This window comes from Neovison vison, chromosome 8, assembly GCF_020171115.1.
Source record: "Neovison vison isolate M4711 chromosome 8, ASM_NN_V1, whole genome shotgun sequence".
NCBI lineage: Eukaryota > Metazoa > Chordata > Mammalia > Carnivora > Mustelidae > Neogale > Neogale vison.
The window spans coordinates 30,889,019-30,911,997 of record NC_058098.1 but is presented as its reverse complement, the minus strand read 5'-3'; the positions used below and the strand labels follow the sequence as shown (position 1 = coordinate 30,911,997).

General features: G+C 48.4%; 1 protein-coding gene across 6 annotated transcripts in view; it reads left to right on the top strand.

Moving 5' to 3' along the window:
• The window catches only part of SLC23A2 (solute carrier family 23 member 2), a 130,385-nt gene extending 108,975 nt beyond the window's left edge, over positions 1-21,410 (top strand). For all 6 annotated transcript variants that reach the window (XM_044263410.1, XM_044263405.1, XM_044263404.1 and 3 more), the window contains 8 exons: positions 1,041-1,161; positions 1,659-1,815; positions 5,116-5,263; positions 6,422-6,527; positions 12,504-12,633; positions 13,469-13,606; positions 15,197-15,292; positions 16,742-21,410. In XM_044263410.1, the coding sequence (XP_044119345.1) occupies positions 1,041-1,161; positions 1,659-1,815; positions 5,116-5,263; positions 6,422-6,527; positions 12,504-12,633; positions 13,469-13,606; positions 15,197-15,292; positions 16,742-16,974 (1,129 nt within the window). In that variant the 3' untranslated portion in view covers positions 16,975-21,410. The remainder of the gene's footprint in view (positions 1-1,040; positions 1,162-1,658; positions 1,816-5,115; positions 5,264-6,421; positions 6,528-12,503; positions 12,634-13,468; positions 13,607-15,196; positions 15,293-16,741) is intronic.
• Positions 21,411-22,979: the final 1,569 nt, after the last annotated feature.

The following is a 22,979-nucleotide window of genomic DNA, read 5'->3' as shown; positions in this document are numbered from 1 at the left end:
GGTCGTAAGTGAGAGTGCATCCCTGTGGGCGATGAAACACATCTTTGTAGACCTTCATTGTGTCAGCAATGGGAAGTCGTCCCACACCTGTCACGCTTGGTAGCGGGCGGATGAGGACGTGCAGGGTCCTGCTGCAGAGCAGTCATCTGATGTTGCTGCCTCCTCTGATCCTCAGTGCAGCTGGGTCAGGGGTTGGGGGCTCGAGGAAGATGGCCTTCTGAGCCAGCCCTAGTATCCCTGCTCTTAGGATAGTGTGGAAAAGTAGTTCAGAGCCCAGGCTGCAGAGCTAGACCCCTTGGCCCGACCCCCCAGCAAACTCATGCCTGCGTAATCTTGGACCACTGGCTTTATCTGTCTGGGACGTGGATGGTCACAGAAGCCACTGCTGCAGAAGGCTGGGATGGTGGGCAGCACGACCCTCCCATAATGTCTGACCCACAAACCTCTCAGGAAAGTTATTAATACTGAATCCTGTATGTAGCCGCCTTAAATGGTGAAGCTTTTTGCTTTTTGAAGCTAACTTTATGCTCTTGATACATAGGTCAGAAAATGTGGAAAAGTAGAAAAGTCTCAAAACATTGCTATCGGTAGTCAATCCCTGTGAGCATTTTGGACCCCCTTACCTGTTTGCACACGTGCTTGTGTGTTCATGCCCGTGTGGCAAGTGCATGTCTTGTAGCTGATTCATAGTTGTGATTCTAGTGCGCATTGTCTTGTAGGTATCTTTTTCCCTTACGCAGTGTGAGCATCTCTCCTGAGTATGTGCATTCTTCGGGTTTTCTTGTCCTGTTCAGGAAAATTTAGCCAAAGCATTTATATGGCAGTTTCCTTTAGCATCAAGATATGCTTAGAACTAGTATCTTTCCCAAAATGGCATTTCCAAAAAGATAAGATTTCCCAAATAACAGTTAAAAGGACTAGTAGCTCCTAGAGAAATGAGTTGAATAATGTGGTCAGTTTTGCTGTTGAAGCTTTGAGTATTATTTTAAAACACAGATAGCCTTTAACATAGTTTATTTTCTCTCTCTCTCTCTCATCAGGACAATTTTCCTAGTATTGTTGTTTTCACAGTATGCCAGAAATGTTAAATTTCCTCTCCCAATTTACAAATCCAAGAAAGGATGGACTGCATACAAGTTACAGCTTTTCAAAATGTTCCCTGTGAGTAGTCACTTTCATTTTTTGACAACATTGCTTTTGTTCATGTGGAAGGAAGTCTTAAGCAGGTCTTCCTGGGGGAATGAAGTCAGGATGGTAACATCAGGGTACTGATGACCACAAAATTGTCATTGGCATAAAGTTTACCAGTGGCAGAAGGTTCTGATTCTAAAATCCTTCCAGCAGTGTGAAGGAGAACTCAGTTTGAGATGGGGAGATCTGTATTCCCATGGCCTCTGCAAGCACATTGTCCATTATTCTTGCTTTCTAGCCAGGCTGAGGGTTACAGTAACTTAACCTGCATAAAACTCCTCTCTTGGAATGTGCTTCCATCCAGGAATGGGCTCTCAGCAGGTCTGTGGTGTGTGTTTTCCTGCGAAGTGCCAACGATGGTGGAGGTTGTGGGGTGTGAGATGCAGCCCACAGGAGGAAGGTGTGTGTTTTGCCAGCCTCCACCACCTCGGTTGGCCTCATGGAGCTTTTCCCTTTGACCACTTTAGATCATCCTGGCCATCCTCGTGTCCTGGCTGCTGTGCTTCATCTTCACAGTGACCGACGTCTTCCCTCCTGACAGCACAAAATATGGCTTCTATGCTCGGACGGATGCCAGGCAGGGTGTGCTTCTGGTAGCCCCGTGGTTTAAGGTCCCATACCCATGTAAGTACTCTGGTGGCCAGAGGGAGAGGGGTTGGGAGCTCACGAGAGTCTACGGCCATACCACCCTGAACGCGTCCGATCTTGTCTGATCTCGGAAGCTAAGCAGGGTTGGGCCTGGTTAGTACTTGGATGGGAGCTCATGAGAGCCTCTTTTAGAGGAGCTGGAAGGTGGCAGAAGGCTCTGCAGCTTGAAAAGCCTTCTTTGGTCTAGAATGTCCCATGAAGGTCTTACAATTTGGAGGATTTGACAGCAGACAGGGAGGCCCTGTCCCCAGAGGGCTGTGACTAATGCTCGGAGACTCGGGCCAGCTCCCTTCCCAGATGAACTAATTCTTTTGGTTCCACTGGGATGAAATCCTGAACAAGGAATCCCTTGCCAGGGTTGAAGAAGGCAAATAGAGAGCCACATGGTACCTGAGCTGCCCACACAGAGCAGGCTTAAGTAGGAGAGGCCTGATGATCAGCAAGTCGACTTCTCAGCATGATGGGATTTGTGTCATCTCTTAGTGGGGAGCTATACTCTGTTTTTTATTTGGTCACAGCTGTCAGAAGTGAACGGATACTCACTAATGGGTGGGAGATGGCTCTTGAGTTATAATTTAAAGTGTTGGGTAACTCTTGGCAAGGTGTGGGGGGTAGGGGGTGCAGTCCCAAGCTGAGGTATCACTTGGATTCACACAGAGGACTTTGGAGCCCCAGCCCCAAAAGTGACTTGTATGAATCCAGCGGTTATTAATGCTTGGTTGTTCTGTTGTAAAGACCCTGTTCCCGGCACTTGGGCCTTTTAATTAGAACTGAAACCTGACCTTAGTCGGGTTCTGCTGATTTATTCCCCTGCTCAGCAGCCACATCCTCACATTTTATGATGATGAGGAGAAAAAGTAGTAGAAGCTGAGAATAGCAAGGTTGGGTCAAAGAAAACTGTTCCGAGCATGTTAAGTGACGGTGATATTGGCAGTCGTTCCATCACTGACCTGTTCATACTTAACAAACGTTTATTGTTTCTAAAATAACATTCTCATCAGATCATATGGTCTGTGTTTTTATGTACATCTGTCCCTCGCCCCCCCAAAACAATAAATGCATGTTTTATAAACAGACACAGAATCTGATATAAAATGAGGTGAAACCGGTTGGCCAGGCAGTCAGGAGGAGGAGGTGTGGGAGGTAGGAGGAGCACGGCCAGGAGGTCTGCTCTGTGGCGCGGGCCAGTCCTAAGATGAGCACAAACACGGGGTGGGCTGTTCCGGAAGAGCAGCTGTGCATGTGCTGAGAAACCAGAGAGATGGCCCCAGGGTCCTCCCAGCCTGTGCGTGAGGGGCGTGGCCAAGTGGACTGGGCTTCTGGCCCCAGGATGGTGGCCCGCGCTGTCGGACTCCTCTTCACCACAGCCCTTTGCTGCCATGAGCTGCTCTGGGGCCACCAGTCCTGGGGCAGAAGGGCACCCCCAGACAGCAAAAGAGTTCACCCCGACAGTTTGGCTTCATCTGGAGACAGGTTTTCAGATATCTACAACAGTGGTCGTTGGTCTTTAGCATGAGGAAAATGGTGAAAATACAGATGGGGGGCCCAAAATGTCGGTAGTGCTGAGATTGAGAAACTGCTGTGAAGTGACAACATAAATTAGGCATTCTAGTTATAAGGGGAGATGAAATAACAGTTCAGACAGAAGGCTGGAAGCCAACAAAGTTTATACACACACCTGTAGTTGACTCTTGAACGAGTGGGCAGTGGTGGGGAGATGTGCCTCACCCCCGCAGCCGAAAATCTGCATATAACCTTTCTCCCCAAAACTTAACTAGTAACAGCCCTACTGTTGTCCGGAAGTCTTACTCACAACATCAACAGTCAATTAACATGTTTTGTATGTTACATGTTTTATATATTGTATCCTTACAAAAAAATAAGAGAAAAGAAAATGTTATTAAGAAAATTACAAGGGACAGAAAATACATTTACACTACTGTACTGTATTTATTGGAAAAAACCTGCTAGTAAGTGGACCAGTGCGGTTCAAACCTATGTTGTTCAAGGGTATACTGTATATAGAAATGAGCTGAAGGAAGAGGGATCAAAAATTTAGATGAGTACAATTTAAAATGTTGGAGTAGATGGAATAAAGATTTTAAAAATCACATTTAATTTAAGGCTGCAGGCAAAATGGGAAAAAAAAAAAGAAAACAATAAAGAGACTAAGAAATAAAAGGCAATAGAAACAATGGGAAAGTAAGTATCCCCCGCAAAAACAAGACACTAAAATGAAACTACAGTACTCTGTCAATAACACAATAACTATGTAAAAGATTAGATTAGAGATTATATGCAAAATGTTGCTGGATAAAGAAATTATCAGCATGAGAAAAATCTCCAAACCCACCCGGAAACACCATGTTGACCAGACACACCCCCCTCTACTCCCAGACAGGAACAGTCCTGCCTTCATACACATCCCAGGGCTTATCTGCACACTTGACTTCTTGTCCTCTTTCTCTTCCCAAACCCATTCTCCCTGTGTGGCTCGTGTGGCAATCCAGATATCCAACACAGTGTCCTGAGGACTTTGCTTTGCTTTTCTAAAGAAAACTATTTTATTTAACATAACATGGTTTACTTTAAAAAAAAAAAAAAAAAAGTCACTGATCTTACATTAGAGGACTGTCTGTATCTGGTGCTATGCTTTACTGCTGAGATTTAAATTTAGCTGGTGACTTTTCGCCTCTTTTTCTTTTTCTTTTTTTAATTTATTTGACAGAGATCACAAGCAGGCAGAGAGGCAGGCAGAGAGAGAGGAGGAAGCAGGCTCCCTGCGGAGCAGAGAGCCTGATGTGGGGCTCGATCCCAGGACCCTGAGATCATGACCTGAGTCAAAAGCAGAGGCTTTAACCCACTGAGCCACCCAGGCACCCCTCGCCGCTTTTTCATTTAATGCCACCCCCTGGGCAAGATCACCACTGTTTTGTGCCATGCCTTCACAGCAGGGTTAAAAATCTTCTTCATACAAATATCCCATCCCAACAGGAATTTCCATCCCAGCAGCCTGTGTTAAATTGTAATTTAGTAGACACCAAGCGTGGCTTGGAAGCAACTTCCACTTCTAATCACTTTATCTCTAAGAAAGAGAGCCAGACCAATCCTGGTTGTGGCCACCTTCCTCTGATTTAGGAACTGTCCCCAGGCATGTGGTATACTGAAGAGTGACATTTAAAAATCAACAAAGATTTTCCCCGAGGCGCGGAACCTGGATGTGTGGTGTGGAGTCCTCTGCTGTCCTGCTTACTTTCTCCTGTTTGCCTTCCGTAGTTCAGTGGGGACTGCCCACCGTCTCTGCCGCTGGTGTCATCGGCATGCTCAGTGCGGTGGTCGCCAGTATTATTGAGTCCATTGGGGACTATTACGCCTGCGCAAGGCTCTCCTGTGCTCCGCCGCCTCCCATCCATGCAATAAACAGGTACGTTCCTCTGACCGTGGAGCTCTTCCTTGGGCCCAGTGCCTCATCACCTGGCTCTTTGGTTAATCTTGGAGAAGAGAAGGAGGTTCAGCATGGAAGTAGCCAGCTGTCAGGGCTCCTTATTGGTTGTCTGCTTTGGACAAGTCACTGCCCCCATTTTGCTCTCATTTTCCTTATCTGGGACATGGAGGGCAATTCCACACTTCCTGCTGTGTTGACAGTCACAGAAGACACTGTCTCTGAGACCCTGCCAGACCTTAAACTCACCACAGCAGATGCAGGACGCTGCCGTTGTTCTTTCCTTGATTTGGGGTCATGGAAGGATGTTCCCTTTGATTTCTTTTTTCTCTTACTGTTCTTAGGGCTAAAATCTGTGTCATCTATTCACAGTTGTAATCCCTGTATAGAGAGACGAGAAGAGCAGGCATAGGGGCAGTCTGCAGAATTTGGAGACTTATGGGCTGGGGGTTTATCTCCTCAGTACACCTGGTCTTCCGTTTCTGGATGCTGAGAGCAAACTGGACCCTGTGGAGGCTTTAGAGAAGAGCACAGATCAGCCCCTTCCCCCCGTCGGCCAGCCAGCGCGGCCCTTCCAGAGGGATGGAGGGTGATGAGATCCAGTGCGCTGCTGTCTGAGCACGTCTCGCTTCAGTTCTGTTCGTGTTCACACTCCTGGTTTTTACAGCTTCCTCTAAAGGATGTTGCACATGACGGAGCTACTTATATATTGATTCTTTAAAAAGTTGCAGTGTTGACAGAATTACGAAGCGTTTCCTTCCTGATGAAACTATTAATAGTAAAGGAATCAGATCAGCAGACAGCCTGTATTTGTCTTCGATCCCAACCAATGGCTCTGTTTTCTGGTTAAAAGCCTTTAATTTGGAATGGTTTTTAAACACCTGTGTCTAATGTGTGGTTCCCAGAAGTGCTTCTCACAGTTGAATGAGCATGGGGGATCCTGTTAAAATAGAATGCAGGCCCTGCTCCGGCAGGTCTGGGGGTGGGGGCCCGAGACTCTGCACTCGTAACCCTTCCCAGGAGTGTGGAGGCTCCCCGCCCGAGCACGCCACCTTTGGGGTGCGGCCACTTGGAGAGTATTTCAGAGTGTTTCCCCCATTGAATGAACGCTTCTCTTTTCCCCATTCCTTTACATTTTAGGGGGATTTTCGTGGAGGGTCTCTCCTGTGTTCTCGATGGCATATTTGGTACTGGGAATGGCTCTACTTCATCCAGTCCCAACATTGGAGTTTTGGGAATTACTAAGGTACAGCTATTTTTCTAATTAAATGGTTGGGCCTCTAAGTGTTGATCCATTTCATCGATTGGTCTAACCATCATGAATCCCAAAAGGAAGGCTTCCAATTCCGAGATCATCTCCATCACCCACCCCACCCTTTTCCTTTTTCTCATTGAGGGTTTCTGGAGTGCTGATGGAGGTCTCCCTTCCTTGGCTGCCTGGGTAGCCAGGCACTCAGAGCTGTCACTACTTCATAGGCATTCTGCAAATACTAAGCACCAACCCGTGCCAGGCTATGGGCACTTGGGATACAATAGCGAATAAAACAAAATTCCCGCTGTCAGTGTTTACATTCTAGACAGAGGTAGACAAACTGCAGACAGTACGCATAGTAAGTGTGAGAAAAGCACAGGGCAGGTGTGGGTATTGGGAGTGAGGGCTGGTAAGTGTGAAATAGGGTCAGGCTAAGCCTCACCAAGAAGATGACCTTGAGCAAGAACCTGAACAGGGGAGGTGGAGGGAGCCATGCAAGCCCTTGGGGAAGAGCATTTAGACCGAGGACATGGCCGGTGTGAAGCCCTGTCCTAAGAGCAGGTCCACATGCTGCCCTTCAGCAAGGAGGCCGGTGGGGCAAGAGCACAATATGGGGTGGGGGTGGTAATAGCAGGTAACATCTTCCAGGTAATGGAGGACCAGGTCACACAGGCCCCAGAAGCTGCCAGAGACAGGGAAAGGACATCCCCTGGACTGTGGCTCCATTAGGCTTTGGTTTTTTTGTTTTTGTTTTTGCTTTTGGTTTTTTTAGAGAGGAAGAGGGAGTGCATCCTTGTACACACACGTGCAAGTTGGGGGGGGCTGGTGCAGATGGAAGCAGAGAATCTTAAGCAGGCTCCATGTCCAGCACCGAGCCCATCATGAGGCCTGATCCCCTGACTCTGAGATCATGACCTGAGCCGAAATCAGGAGTCAGATATTTAGGGTGCCTGGGTGGCTCAGTGGGTTAAAGCCTCTCTGCCTTTGGCTCAGGTGGTGATCCCGGGGTTCTGGGATCGAGCCCTGCATTGGGCTATCTGCTCAGCAGGGAGCCTGCTTCCCTTCCTCTCTCTTTCTCTGCCTCCCTTTCTGCCTACTTGTGATCTCTGTCTGTCAAATAAATAAATAAATATTTACACACACACACCCCCAAAAAGAGTCAGATACTTAACCAACTGAACTGACATCAGGATATTTTGTGAGTCTCACTTTGGCTGTTATGATGAGAGTGGACCTCAGGGTCAGGGGAGGAGGTAGAAAGTGGAGCAGTTCTAGTTCTAGATGTGAGATGGTCCCATTCCTTACAGGAAAACATCAGTCTTATAGTAAAGAATTAATATTTTCAAACCAAAGCCACAGGGACCCTCTCTTTCAGATGAAATCTGGCACAAAGTTAGTGGGTTTGCCAGGCCACAGGCCCCAGGTTGAGCAAGGTCTGGGTCTGGAGTCCTCCCCGTGGGCCTCTTCTGCCCCTGTCCCCACACAGATCTTTGACCTATGGCTGTCCCACGCCACAGTCCAGCTTCTGTGAAGAACCGCTCCTAGTCCTTTCTCATTTAGTACTGAACTCTAGATCCCAGTTGTCTTGCCAGAGCACACTGTCTGTGGGGCTGGAACGTGCCTCTGCCCCAGCCACCGTACGCCGAGCAGCTGGAGACCTACTCACCGTCTGGGATGGCTGTGTGCTCCACAGGTCTCCCTCAGCCAAGCGCTGTGTCCTGAGAACCTACAGCCAAGCTGTAGTCTTCTTAAGCTATCTGACCTCTGTACAGTTAGAAATACCGCACCCCCCCTTCCCTGCTCTCTGCAAGATTGTATGACCAGACCAAAAGAAACCAGAGACTGCTTGGTTCATCCTGACTGCGAGTCCAGGTGAGAAGGGCGCATGGTTCTGACACTTTGATTTCCTTGGATGTCAGCAGGGCCTTCGCAGAGCCCAGTGTCCTGTGTGCACACAGCCCTGTCAGGTGCTCCTGCTGCTCAAATGCCCTATGTCCTCCAGCGCCATTTTTGGGTCCTGGCACTGTCCCTGGGGAGAAGCTGATGCCGAGCACAAGAGCTCAGGGCCATGCCTCTCTTTAACCAGTTTGCTGCCATGACCCTGTGATTCTGGGACAGACCTAGAACGAATCTGAAATACCATAGTAATGAAATTCTTATAGACAGAGGGACTTAGGGCAAAACAGTTTAACAAGCCAGCTCCCTTCTGCACCCCTTTGAAACTGATCCTCCCCTCACATAACGTAATCAGGGTCACTGTAGGGAGTAGGGGGTGTTGTTCATGGAGGTTCTATTCTGAAATGTCACTGAAGTGGTTTGGGGAATAATTAATTACAATTTGAATGTTGCCAGCTTATTCTGAAAAGGCAACCTGCTAGCTCTCTTTAATGAGCTAATTGATCTTACCTCTGAACCCCTTTGGATTACTATCCCCAGGCAAAGGTGGCATGCATTCAGGGGCCTAGAGTTGATTTTCATTGCCCCGACTCACAGTGGGGATGATTGAGCTGTCCGTGTAGCTGCCTTGGGGTGGGAAGTGGGTCTCACAGTAGAAATTTCTTTTTGGCCCCAGCCATGCGGCCACTGGAAGGACTCTGTCCAGGAGGAAGGAGGCACATGTTGGAGGCTATATTCTGCCCCTCATCTAGTGGAAGGACTTGGGACAAGTCACTTGTCTGAGCAGAACTCTCAGCTCTGAAATCTGACAATTCTAGACCTGGATCTGTGCTGCCCAATTTGAGAGTAGCTGTATGTGGCTCTTTTAAGTTTGTTAAAAAGGAAAATTAAGTTCCTTAGTCACACTAGCCACATTTCAAGGGTTCAGTAGTCACATGTGGCTAGTGGCTGTCAATGGGCAGTACAGATATAAGACATGTCCATCCTTGTAGAAAGTTCTGCAGACAGCACTGGTCTGGGCTACTGTGTCCAGCTTCCAGGGCTGTGGAAAGAGGGTGATCTCTGGTTCTTCCCAGGGATCTGCCTCCATGTCCTGGCAGCTCGGGTTCTTGTTATCCACTCCTGTTGCTCTGTGTACGTGGAGATCCTAAGCTGTTTGATCAGGAGCTGAGGCCACCAGCTCCCCTATTGTGTGCGTGGAAGCCGTCAGGTGGGATTCCAGGAGTAGGTCTTCTCTTCTGAGTTTGCTCCAGTGTCTGTCCTGCAAAGGGGGGGGTGGCATGACGGGGTGGGGAGGTGGCTGTTTGGTATTGCAGCCCTGGTGCCATGACTTTGTCCCGGTGTGGCTGTGGGCAGATTACGTCACCTCCCTGTGTCTCCATGCTCTTGTCTATAAAGACGGCTGGCCAGCCATTAGAATTAATAAATTGGTATAATGCATGTAGCAGAGTCAGGCGTATAAGTACGCAGTAAGCAGTAGGTAGTGTCCCTGCTTGATATTTAGCCCTAAGTTTATTTCTAGGGACTGAGTAAACCCCACCTCTCCTGCCAGCGCAGTCCCTTCAGAGGAAGGCCATTTCTCCCCTGCCGTGTCCCACACTGTTGAAGACGGGCAAGTCAAAAATGAGGGTTCAGTGTTTCGATGGCCCTAGAGGCAAAGTCAGAGTTCAAGAAAGAGTTCAGAATGGAGGCAGGGAAGGGAGTCCAGAGAGTGGGCAGCAGGAGGGGTGAGGCCAAGGCTCTATGTCAGCACTGAGGGGACAGGGATTAGGCCTGTGCTCCCCGCATCGCTCACAGAATTGTGTAATAGGCACCTGGCACTTGGTTCAGTCATCAAGCTGAAGAATGGCTTAGTTGCTGCTTGTTTGTTTTGAGCCTTCAAGGCAGATCAGCCTTTCCTGAAGGTTAGTCTTCATAAAGGTTTATTATTTCAAGGGTCCCTAGGGCCTCCCCCTGGCACCTCTGATCGGCTGGGAGGGTGGGCTTTGCACAGGCGGTTCCCCGTGCCTGGATGCTCTTCCTCCGGGGAGCTCTTCCTCATCCCCTGAGACCGTCTCTGTGGAGCCCTCCGCAGCTCCTCCTCCCACCTGGCTTCCCACAGCCCGTAACAACTGCGGCAGCGCTGTGATGTGATCGCGAGTCTATGGCTTACTCCTCTCCATATTCCCCTCCCCCTCCAGTCTAACAGTGCTGGTCACAGTGTAGGTTCCCAAAAACGTTTGCGGAGTAGCGGCAGGCTTCCTTACGATGTAACGCCACTCAGCAGAAGTCATTTTTGCTCGATTCTCCAGTTTGCATACCCTTTCTTGCTGCTTCCCTGCTCTCGAAGATTCAGTGGGAGAGGTGGGGAACCTAACAGCCGAGCCTGGCCTCCAGGGTCAGCTAGGCGGAACAGCCATCCCTCCGTTGGCTCAGTAAGATTCTTCTCTGATTCTTTTTTTTTTTTCTTTTTTCTTTCTTTTTTTTTTTTTCTTCTCTGATTCTTAACCAACTGACCTTTGGGTCCTCTGAGATGCTGCTGGAAGCTCTAGACCAATGCGAGCCAGCGAAAGCATGGTGTGGTGGTGGGCACAGCGGACATTCACCTGTGCTGCTGTTCTGTGCAGGGACCACCCAACATGTTCCTGATGGGCACTTGATATAGTGGCTGGTGCGGCTGAGGGACTAGAGCTGACATTTCATTTCATTTCATTTTAATTAAATTTAAGTAGCCATCTTCTCACTGTAAGTCATACTTAAAGCCCTACAGACACTCCCCAGTCACTTCTGGAACCTCTTTTACTCAGTTTATGTGCTCAGGGTGTTTTCTTGGAAGAGACAGCACACAGTAGGGGCCAACAGTACAGGATTCTTGAGCCTATTGCCCGCTCCACATCCCACTGCCCAGGGGACAGCAGGGTAGGTAGAAGTTTCCGGAAGGCAGAGAGCAGGTTGAGCAGATAAAGATGAGACCGTGTGGAAAATATAATGGTTCTGCAGAGGCGCAGTGTGGAAAGGCAGAGCCTTGGAATCAAGGAAGACTTTTTTTAAAGAGGAGGTAACATTTGGGCAGTCTTCTGAAGGACGTGTCTAGAACCAGCCAGAAAGGGAGGATGTGGGTGTGTTCTGGGTAGACAGGTCTAGGGATGTCTGCGAAGGGATTTTATTTCATAAGCACCAGAGGATTTAAGGAGGGGGGCAGAGGAGCATTGACATCCCACATCGCTGTGTTTGAAAGGTCACTCTACCACAGTGGAGAGGACAGGGAGGCAAAGGAAAGGTCAGAGTCAGCAAACCTAGCTGGGAAGCTGTCATTATGGCCTCATGCTTGCCAGGTGCTGTTCACACTGTTTTCCACCTTGTCTCATTTAACCCCTAAAGCCAAACCTTGTGGTTTATCATTATAGAAGTAAGGATCCCGCCACCCAGAGAGGCCAAGTGACTTGCCCTGATCACATGGATAGAGCAGAGTGGGGTACACACCAGGCAGGGCGCACTGAGAATCCACACTCCTTTGCCTCTTGGCTGTGCCACCTCTCACAAGCAAAGCTCCTTTAGGAGAGGGGATTCCAGAATTATCCGGGGCTGTTGTCTGATTCGGGGTGTGGGGAAGATGGAGACGAAGGTGAATTGCTTTGGGGTGGTTAACTTGGTAATGGGTGATTCTAAGAGCCCAGAAGAGAAAAGCAGGATGAAGCAGGGGTTTTGTGTTTGATGTTAGGTCATCCTAACTGCTGACTGTAAGGGCATTCGAAACCTGGGACCCGAGAGCTGGAGCACAGCCATGCCGAAATGACATTACCCAGAGTGCAGGGAAGCACAGGCCGAGCCCTGGTGCTGCCTTCCTCCTGGAGCGTGGACAGGATGAGCTAGAGGAGAGGAATCTCTTTATTTGGGGTGTCTGTGTAGCAATGGTTCCCTGAGGTCAATCATCCCTATCTGACGAGACCTGTCTTAACAGCAAGTTTTCAGGATCTAGGGGATGTGTGGGGTTTTGTTACACTTGCTCTGGGACGGGGGTACGGCGGGGGGCACTGGATGAGAATGGGTGCAGAACTGGCACTGAGTGCCATCTGCTTCTGGTGTGTCCCGCAGGTCGGCAGTCGCCGGGTGATCCAGTATGGCGCGGCCCTCATGCTGGCGCTGGGCATGATTGGCAAGTTCAGTGCCCTCTTCGCCTCCCTCCCCGATCCCGTGCTTGGCGCCCTCTTCTGTACTCTCTTCGGTAAGATCCCATTTCCTTGGTAGCCTGACCTCTCTCCTCCTCTGCACATTTGCTAACAAGTCCCTTCTGTGAGATGGGAGGTAATAATATATTTCTGTTTAAAAATACAAAGAGGATACATCTTCAAAACGTGAAAACCTTCAGCCATCTCTGAGTTGAATTTATGTTAAAGGTAGAACCAAATATAGAATACTTGTGCTAGGAAAAATAAGATGACCTTAATCTTTAATTGGTGTATCTAATTGATTTAACTTCTCCCCTGAATGGCCATTTATTTTTTTTTTAAAGATTTTATTTATTTATTTGACAGAGACAGATCACAAGTAGGCAGAGAGGCAGGCAGAGAGAGAGGAGGAAGCAGGCTCCCTGCTGAGCAGAGAGCCCAATGCGGGACTCGATCCCAGGACCCGAAGGCAGCGGCTTAACACACTGAGCCACCCAGGTGCCCGCTGAATGGCCATTTAAAACTGACCATTTTTACCGTGGCACTCGACATGATCTCTGTGCCATCCAGTTGTGAACAGGGCCCAGATCTTCGGGTGGGTTTCCCAGTTGAGTCAAGATATTTGCATAGAGGTTTTCAGGGGGTAACCGATGTCCTCAGTTTTCTGCTTGGTTTAAAGAAGGTGTCGTTTGATGTTTGTGTCCCTGTGTCAGCCGTGAGCCGTTTGGATCAGAGAGCCAGGTGGTCACTTTCTGACCCCATCCTGTCACTGTTCTGTGTCCCAGCTGGTTTCTGGTGGGACAGAGAAGGGACGATGTGGGGAGTCTGCAAGGCCCGTCACCCGTCTGTAGGTGAGCTCTGTGCAACTTGCCATCTGCTGTTTCTCTCCAGGAATGATCACAGCTGTTGGGCTCTCCAACCTGCAGTTCATCGACTTAAATTCTTCCCGGAACCTCTTTGTGCTTGGATTTTCAATATTCTTCGGGCTCGTCCTTCCAAGTTACCTCAGACAGAACCCTCTTGTCACAGGTAAGGAAAACTGGCCTTGAGTCTTGGGAGTAGTTGGAATCCCAGCTGTCGGTTCACAGACACCCCACCCCCTGTCACAGAGGGCACTGGAACCTCAGGAGTTGTCTCCTCTGACATCTATCCATGTGTTTGATTCAAGCTTCACTCTGCCACCGCCAATCTGGAAGCCCCCTGCACATCCAGCATGAGCTGGCGGGTGCACGTGACTCATGTGTACGTTAAGGTCTCTTTATTGACTGGGACCCTGTCTTTTGGGGCAGTGCCTGTGTGTAAAACCTTTTGATTTCTCAGACTAATGCTTTATGAAAATGTATAATTCCTTAAAACTCAGCTTCATAGACTTTCAAATACATGTCTTTCTACCAGGATTGTAACTTTTGAATTCAAGATTAACCTTTTTAACACCTTTTAATTTTAATAACCTGATGTCATGAAAAATGAACAAAAAAAACCTGTTTTTTTAAGTGGGGGAGGGCAAAGACAGAGTGGCAGACTCTATACCTATCGTGGACCCTGATGCAGGGCTTGATCTCACGACTCTGAGATCATGACCTGAGCCAAAACCCACTGAGCCACCCAGGCACTCCTAAGGATCATATGTTTTTAATATAGAAAGTGTGAGAGTTTCTAATAACAAGGAGATTCTTGCTCCTTTTTATATTTTAATATATCACATTCATAAGAGTTCATTTATATACATGCAATTGCTCCTAATTAAAGGCAGCTAAGCACAGGGGTGCCTGGGTGGCTCAGTCGGTTAAGCGGCTGCCTTCGGCTCAGGTTATGATCCCAGGGTCCTGGGATCGAGTCCTACATCGGGCTCTCTGCTCAGTGGAGAGCCTGCTTCTCCCTCTCCCTCTGCCTGCCACTCTGCCTACTTGTGCTCTCTCTCTGTGTCAAATAAATAAATAAATAAATAAAATCCTTTAAAAGCAGCTAAGCACAAATCAGTGATCCAGGATTCTGAAACCCTTTATCTGATTGCAAACACCACAGATATTTTTGTTGTCTTACTCACTTTGTAATATTTTCAGCCTTAAAACAGCCATCTTTTTATTAATTTTCTTTTCCTAATCTGCTAACACCACACCCCAGTGACTTTTTAGTTCATTATATGAGCTTCACTCTTGGATTTCTTTTCTGGGGACCACTGTTAGGGAATTTTCCTTATAGGAATAACCTCTTTTTTTTTTTTTTTTTAAAGATTTTATTTATTTATTTGAGAGAGAGAGTGTGAGAGAGAGCATGAGCGAGGAGAAGGTCAGAGAGCGAAGCAGACTCCCCATGGAGCTGGGAGCCTGATGTGGGACTCGATCCCGGGACTCCAGGATCACGCCCTGAGCCGAAGGCAGTCGTCCAACCAACTGCGCCACCCAGGCGTCCCTAGGAATAACCTCTTGATTATTGTTGAAATTATTTATAAAAGTTTAAAATGTTACTGGCAAAAATTTATCTACTTGTGTCCAACAGAAATTTGTACTTTCATGCATTGCATTGACTGGTGATTGGTGGCTCCCCTGCCCCCCTCCCCTGCCCCCAGTGCTCCTTCCTGGCCATAGCTGTGACCCTACCACTGTGTTCTGTTTCCAGGGATAACAGGAATCGATCAGGTGTTGAACGTTCTTCTCACAACTGCCATGTTTGTAGGAGGCTGCGTGGCTTTTATTTTGGATAATACCATCCCAGGTATGTGGTACATACTCACATGCTTATTCCACATGTGAAGCACTCATTTTGCCAAATAAATAGGGAAGCAGGCAGAACGAATCAGCTCGGAGCCATTGGTGGTTGAGACGGTCTTTTAAGTGGTTAAGATGACACTCCCAGCCTCCTTTTGTGAGTCCGTTTTTTGCTGATAAACCTAGTAGATTTTTTCCTCCTTGCTCAGTTAGGAGAAAGCAAGGAAGTCCCTCACCGTGGTCACTCTCCAGGCCTCGCAGCCTTCCCAGCTTCCCAGAGGAGGCTGAAAAGTGCTTCTGTGGACACGTGGGTAGATTCACCTTCCCTCAAGGAAGGCTGATGCTTATTCTTGAGCTAGGTGTTTCCCCTGAAGACTGCACACCCTCAAAAAGCCTCTGTGAAGAGGTTGCTGGGGAAACCAGGGATGAACTCATCAGGCAGAGGGAGTCACATGCACAAATTCATGGACCTCGTTAGATTCATGGATGTCAGTAACACACACTCTCAGAGCGAACTGAGAGGCAGGCTTAGGAGTCAGGTGGGAATGAGAGCCCCGTCACAGAAACACTGACAGGAGGGCATAGGGCATAGTTTAAATGTAAGAGAATAATGATGTTCCTTCTACTCACTGGGGACTCGAACTCGTCATCTAGGCTTGTGCACAGAAGTATGTCCTGTGTAGCCAAGAGCAGGTGCCAGTGCGCCTCTCTGCACTGGAAAGATTTATGAATCGAATCCAAGGCTCAGCATTTGCTGAGAATGAGCCCACATCATTCTCCCTCACTCATCTGTTGGGGTACAGTTTCCCCGAATGTTAATGCCAGTAGAAGTTCATCCTCACAAAAGGGGCATGACAAGTGGAGAATACAGAGCAGGTGTATCCCTCTCCTTGTCTCCCTCCACCCCATCTCTCTCTGTCTCTCTGTCTCTCTCTTTCTCTCACACGCGCATGCACACACACACAGCGAAGTAGGATAGAACTCATTATGCCTGGATGCAGGTGGTTTGCCCTGGCCAGTTGTTGAAGGCATTATAAATGGGTCCCCTTTTGTGGTTTTGTGAGAACAGACTGGAGGAAGGAGATGGTGAGATGGAAGAGCAGGCAGTAAGGGGACTGTTGTGATGACCTCGGAAAGCGACAATGAGGTGTGCTCCGGACCCTCAACAGTGACGGGAGGAAATGGGTCATGTGGAAGGACAGGGAGGAGGCTGGAGCCATCAGATGGCTTGAATGTGGAGCAAAAAGCACAAGGATGGGTTAGCGATTCTTAGATTTCCGGCGCAGGCACCTAGATGGCTGAGTGCCATCCACTCCTCCTTAAGGGCTCCTTGCTGTCCTCCTGGCAGCTCCCTGTGCGGGACAGCACGCTGGGCCAGCTCAGTTCCTGGTGGAACTGTCAGGCTAAACATTCCTTTGTGTTGTTCTGTGTGTGTGTCTGTATGTGTGTGTTCCAGGTACTCCAGAGGAAAGAGGAATCAGGAAATGGAAGAAGGGTGTGGGCAAAGGGAGCAAGTCACTCGATGGCATGGAGTCCTACGATTTGCCATTTGGCATGAACATTATTAAAAAATACAGATGCTTCAGCTACTTACCCGTCAGCCCAACCTTCGCGGGCTACACGTGGAAAGGCCTCGGGAAGAGCGCCACCAGCCGGAGTCCGGATGAGGACTCACAGGCCACAGTATAGCTGTAGGTCACCTGTGGCCCGGCCGCAGTGGGGCATGAATCTGTAGTTCCTTGCTGAGTAACAAGCAGTAATCTATATGTTTGTATATCTGCATTTACATTCTGCACCCGGAGCTAAGACGATTACAGATAGCTTTTTGTTGTGGGTGGTGATTGTGTCTAATATCGTGTCTCACTTGTCTCCTTATTTAAGCCCTACCCCTTGCCCTTAAGAGCATCCACTGAACCTGAAGTCCCTATCCTCCTGTGGGAGTGGGTGTTTGAAATCCACAGCGGTTCCTTGGTTTTGGTCTCCTTCCAGCATCCTGGGCTAGCTTTCCTACAAGCTGCCTCCATGGTCCAGGGGCTTTCTGTCCCAGAAGTACCTGGACCTGCTCCTATTTAATTTGACCTTGGCCTGCAACCCACAGAGAACCCCTCTGGTCACGGGGCACCAGTATCCTCACACTGTCACAACTGATGGGTCAAATGTGATTCTGTGTTCCCTGATTAGAGGGAAGCTATTGGCCTGATTGAAAACTGTGACATGATTACCCCAGGCCCATGTCTGTGTGTGAGTAAGGTCTGTACAGATGTTCTTAGAATTGAAATCTGTTTGGGGGATTGGAGGGAAAGGGAAAGTACCTTGAAGTTGAATCTGATTCTCAACTGCTCTTTCTTGGTGCCATCCTGGCCCAGGCTGGGCCAGCACATTTCATACGGGCTTCTTTTTCACTCTGATGGAGACACTCTATCTGACATTTATCACTCCAGGCTGGTGCGATGGGTGTAGAGTGCCCCACGATGGCACTAAGCAGATGTTCATGGGAGTCTTGACTCTGCTGTCATGTGGATGTCAGTTACTGTTGCGCGTGTCTATAAATTACAAGATTTTATTCCTATTTAATGTTATTGACTATAGCAGGTTTTTGAAATCAGTGTTTTCCACGTGACCCTCTTACCTTTCATCCCTGTCACTTGTCCCCCACCCTTCACCTCCCATTAAGAAAAGAACCAGCATTTGTAAAGCTGTGGACACCATCAGGGAAGCTTGTCCTCATGGCTTTTGAAGGCCAGTAACCATTATTGTGGTTGTGTTTTGTATTGCTTGATACCATGAAAGTGTAAATACTGTAATGCCTAATCTATTTATCAAAACTGACTACTGGACCAGAGCCCAGAAACCTTATGGGTTAAGTTATACGTGAATTTGTTTTGTGAAGAAGGGAAGCTGGGGGCAGGTGATCGACAGAGTCGCCATATTGAATGCTCAGACATCCTGGTAAATTCATCACTGCAGTTCTGTTTCGAGTCTTTTCTGGCACTTAAGGCTTAAAGAGACTCTGTGTGGGTTGCCATGTTGTGTGTCCACTGGATCTTGATTTTGCAGAGGGGTAGAGTAGACCCCCCCTGGCCAAATGCACCTTTCCTATTTAAGTCATTGCAGAATGCTGGTGAGAAAAGCAGGTGGCGGGGCCCCTTCTGTCGGGTTCTCATTAATAACACTAAATCCTTTCTGAAAAAAGTGACTTCTTTGAAATTCGGTTTGAAATTTGTCAGCCAAAGGAAAACCCTGAAACACCAAGTAGTGACCTCGCCACGTGAGGTGGTGCTTCCTAGGTGGTTCGTTGACCTGGCTGAGCCTTGGGTGGCCGCAGGTGTTCCTGTCTCTGATAGCAGAGCATGGCTCCCCGCAGCCTCGTGTCCCGAGGGTACGTTCCCTGCTCCCACAGCTGGCTCCGCGCCACAGCACTGGGGTGTCTTTGGCAGTGTGATTGTCACTGCGGCCTCCCTGGCTCCTGGGAAGTTTGGGGCTGCAAAGTGTATTCTAGCAAGAACAGTTCAGAGCCCCTGCATTGTTCTGCCAAGATCTGGTTGCAGATTACGTTTAAAAAATTAGATTCTAAATTACTTTTAATTTTGTATGTTGTTTTAAAAAATTGTACCTGATGCCTAGTTAACTTTGGAAGCACACTGTTTAGCGACTGTCGTCCCCGTGACTTGGTTGGTAAGCACTTGATGTCAAAAGCCCTCCTGCTCCAAGGCGCTCTTAGTTTCCTTCTGTTTGTGTTTTTGCTCAGCATCTCTAATTTCTCTGCCCTGAAAAGTGGGGAAAACTGTTAAACATGCCAGAGATCCTAGCTCACTAAGGGAGCAGAAGGACCAAATATACAAATAAAAGCATCTGAACCATTGGATAATCTTCACTTTCAACCTGGCATCGTCCGTCCCAGTGGGTGATACTCAGGACATGTGCTTCAAACATCCAGACACTCCCTCCCTTCTGAAACCCCTCCTTGGACTGGGTTTTATTGGGAGGTTGCAGGTCTGCTGGTCTGGGGGGATGGATGTCTTCTGCAAGCATTTAATTGTGGAGGGAAGCCCTGGACCTCGACCCTCTGTTAGAAATGAGGCGTTTTTCCCTTCTTGCTCCATTGGGGCCAACTTTGGATTCCCTAAGGCATGGGGAAAGAGGGCAGCCAGACTACAGGTCCCATTGAGTCTGGTACTTCTGCGTGGCCTGTGAAACTCACCTTTGCTTGAGTGGCTGGAGTCTCCTGATGAATGCCATTTTTGACAGTGGTCCTCCTGCTGGTAGATATACTGTAGAACCAGTCTATAATCAAGAGAAAAACGGATTCATCTGCTCCTGAGGCTTAAGCACACACGTGAAAGGGAAGTTTGGGGGAACACAGTGGCCGTGCCTCATCTGTACCTATATACTTACCACTTACATTGTTGGCCTGCACTGCTGGGGCGCATACCCACCAGGCTTTGTTTGGCCAGTGGAATGTTTCAAAGTGTTTTGGATGTAAATGTCCTTGGGCAGGCCATGCAGACTCCAGTTTCCATAGTGACCACCTACCCACCATCTTTACATTCACCTTGGTGATCTTGATGTGAGAAGTAGAAAGTGTTTATAAGGACGGTAGATGCTGTCATATCACGGTGGGTGGCAAGGGAGATCCCACCACTGGTTTTAATAAAACATCTAACATGGTTGACAGAATAGTGGGAAATGGCTCCAGTCTTTGCCTCACTAGGTAATTAAACTTAGATTCCTTCATAGAGTCTTTCTCAAGACGGTTTTAGCTGTTAACGTGTAGTGAGTTTCTGGTGATTGGTGAAGGAGAAAAGTGGCTTAACCAGGCCAGCTGAAGCATCACAAGTCCCAATGGTTTCCCATTTTCATGGCGACAAAGTCACAAGCAGGATTTGCTTTGTACTGTAGAATACTTCCTTTCCTGATGACGCCTTGGTTTATGCATGAATATTGCAGTATTTCCATATAGTAAAGTAACATTTCTACCCAGGATAATAGTCACAGTTTTCCAGGGAGGGAATGATATAATTTTCATGACAATGTCATGTGATAATAGAATTTCTCCATTGATGAATCTCTAGTATGTGTGTATACTTTATTTACCCACGCGTCTGTTTTATCACCATGAGCTAAGTTGTTACTTTCTTAGTTCACGGCCCTGCTGAAATACCGGTACTGGCAACTTAGACTTGAAGTTGGCAATGGTAATCTTGCATAATACCAATGCGGCAGGAGTGGCAGGTGGCTAGGTGGCTGTGGCAGAGGCCTCATTCTGGGACCTGGCTGGCGCTGGGTGGCAGCATCGCACGGGCACCCCACCCCTGGGCCCTGGGGGGCTGTGCTGCCCACGTGAGTGGGCCTGAGACTTTGGGGGGTCTCTTTGCGGGCGCCACCCTTGGCCTCAGAGAAGCGCCTGGGGCTTTCACACGCTGTGCGTGTGGTACTCTGTCCTCTTAGGATTTGGATCCTCGCCACTTCACCTGCAGTGGCAGCGCGAGAAGACTGCCCGTGGTGCCGGCACTCGGCTCCCCCCAGCCCCGTGGATGCAGAAGGCACGTTAGCGCTGGGCACCCCTTTGCGGCAGCCTCACACACATTCCTGTCCTTTGAGGTGGTTCTTGACTGTGCCTCGTCCTCACTCCGCAGAAGTCCCATCCAGCGCCCCTCGACTTCCTGTGTTTGTTTCCTGGCACGTAGGGCCCCCACACCGGGGCAGCCGTCCTACTGACAATTCGAGTTAATACCCTTTTCTGTAAGTTGGTAACCACCTTTGTTTGACACGTTAATAAATTTCTGACTGTTCTTAAAGCAGTGGGGATGCCTATATTTTCCTTGAGTTTTTGTGACTGACTTTGGCTATATACCTTTCGGGGATTTTCTTTGTTTGTTTTTTATGTTTATTTTGCATACCGAGGGTATTTGGGGGTGGGGTTGTTTTTTGAGATGTGTAATTCTTTTATGGAATTTTTAAAAAGAATTTTCATATTGTTTTTCTAACATGGCTTCATTAAACGTTTAAGTATTTTAAAAATATGTACTATTTGGACCAGATGTTGTGAATAATAGTAGAGATAAAGCTATTTTATTCTGTATTTTTAAAACTGTTCCGTACGAATAAAAGCTCTCCTGGATGCAGTTCTGTGTTTATGTGCCTCCTTCTTTGGCTCGTCTTTAAGAAACGTGTCATTAATTAAAAGTCAGCACCTAGGGGAGGGAAATCGACTAATAAAAAACTTGCTTCAGCAAGTCTCTGATGTTACCATGGTCAGGGTCCTGGAAGACTCAAAGGGAGGAAAGCAGGAACCAAAGCGTCCTCTGTCCCCACGACCAGAGAACCACAGCGGGGTCCCTGCGGGGATGCCTGAGTGAGCCTTCCATTCTGAGACGCAGCCTGCAGGACGGTGGGTGAAACTCTGAGTCTCTTATTAAGGCCACAACCTCTGGAAGCTGGACAGAGAAGCAGTCTGTGCACACGGTGGAGTCCAAGGCTCCCAGAGCGGCCTGGGCCAAACCGAGTATTGATGCTGGGGCAGGAGCCGTGGAGGCGTGGGTGCCCTAAAGGCCTGGAGCTGAGCTTGAAGGCAGCTGGGGACAGCTCGTTCTGCCAGGCCTCCCGGTGGGGACGTGAAGATGGGCGCAGATGTACCCCCAATGTATTTCTTAATTTAGAGCAAACTTAGAGTTCCCCCATTCCTATCTCCATCCCTGATTCATCTCTGGCAGTTTGGGCTGTGAGTGGCCCCCGCAGTTACTCTCGTAGGGTGTGCTGCACCCTGTCACCAGTACCCTGACCTGTAAGCCGCCCCTGGACATCCAGTCTGTCACAAGGTATTTACTTGATGCTATGGACATGCCCCCCCCCCAAAATAAGGTATTAAAATAATAGAATACCCATATTCCCACCTCCAGTGGGACAAAAGCACACGGTCAGTACTTCAGAGCCCTTCCCGCACCGCACCCCATGTACCTCTGTCCTGGTGTAACCCATCCACCACGAGAGAACCATCGTCTGGGTTTCGAGTTGGTCGTCTCCTTGCTTCACAATCTTGCCCATATAGACGCATCTCTGAATAGTTTACCGTTGAGTCTTTTGTGTGTTTTTTAAGGTTATGTAAAAAGAGTAACAGTATTGTATCATCACATTTCCCCCACTATCATGAGAATCTTTCGTGTTGGTATGTGTCTAGAATGTAGTTCATCCATCTTCACTGCTGGCTAATGAACTCAAGCATTCACAAAGACGAAGCTCATCCTGAAAACTGGAGACCATGAACCAGAAGCAACGGACGTGAGGTATTCCAGCAGCCGCCCTGTGGGTGGAGTTACCATTTCTAAAGACCAAAGGAAAAGAAAAAACTTCAAACTTGAGAATTTCCCGTCTAGCCACCCAAATGTCCCCATTTAAATACTTTGGGATGAAGTAGTTGTGAGGAGGAAACAAAGCCAGGAGGCGTTGTAGGAGATGATAGAGGGCGAGGTGAGCCGCACAGACCTCGGTTAACCCGCTCTCTTGGCCCATTTTGGCTGCAATCACAGAAAACCATAGACAGGGTGGCTTATGAACAAACATTTCTTGCAGTTTCGGAGGCTGGAAGTCAAAGCCCCAGTAGATGCAGTGTCTGGTGAGGACCAGGCCCCCAGACCATAGACGGCCATCCCCTCACTGTGTCTTCACATGGTGGGAGAGGCACAGGATCTCTCGGG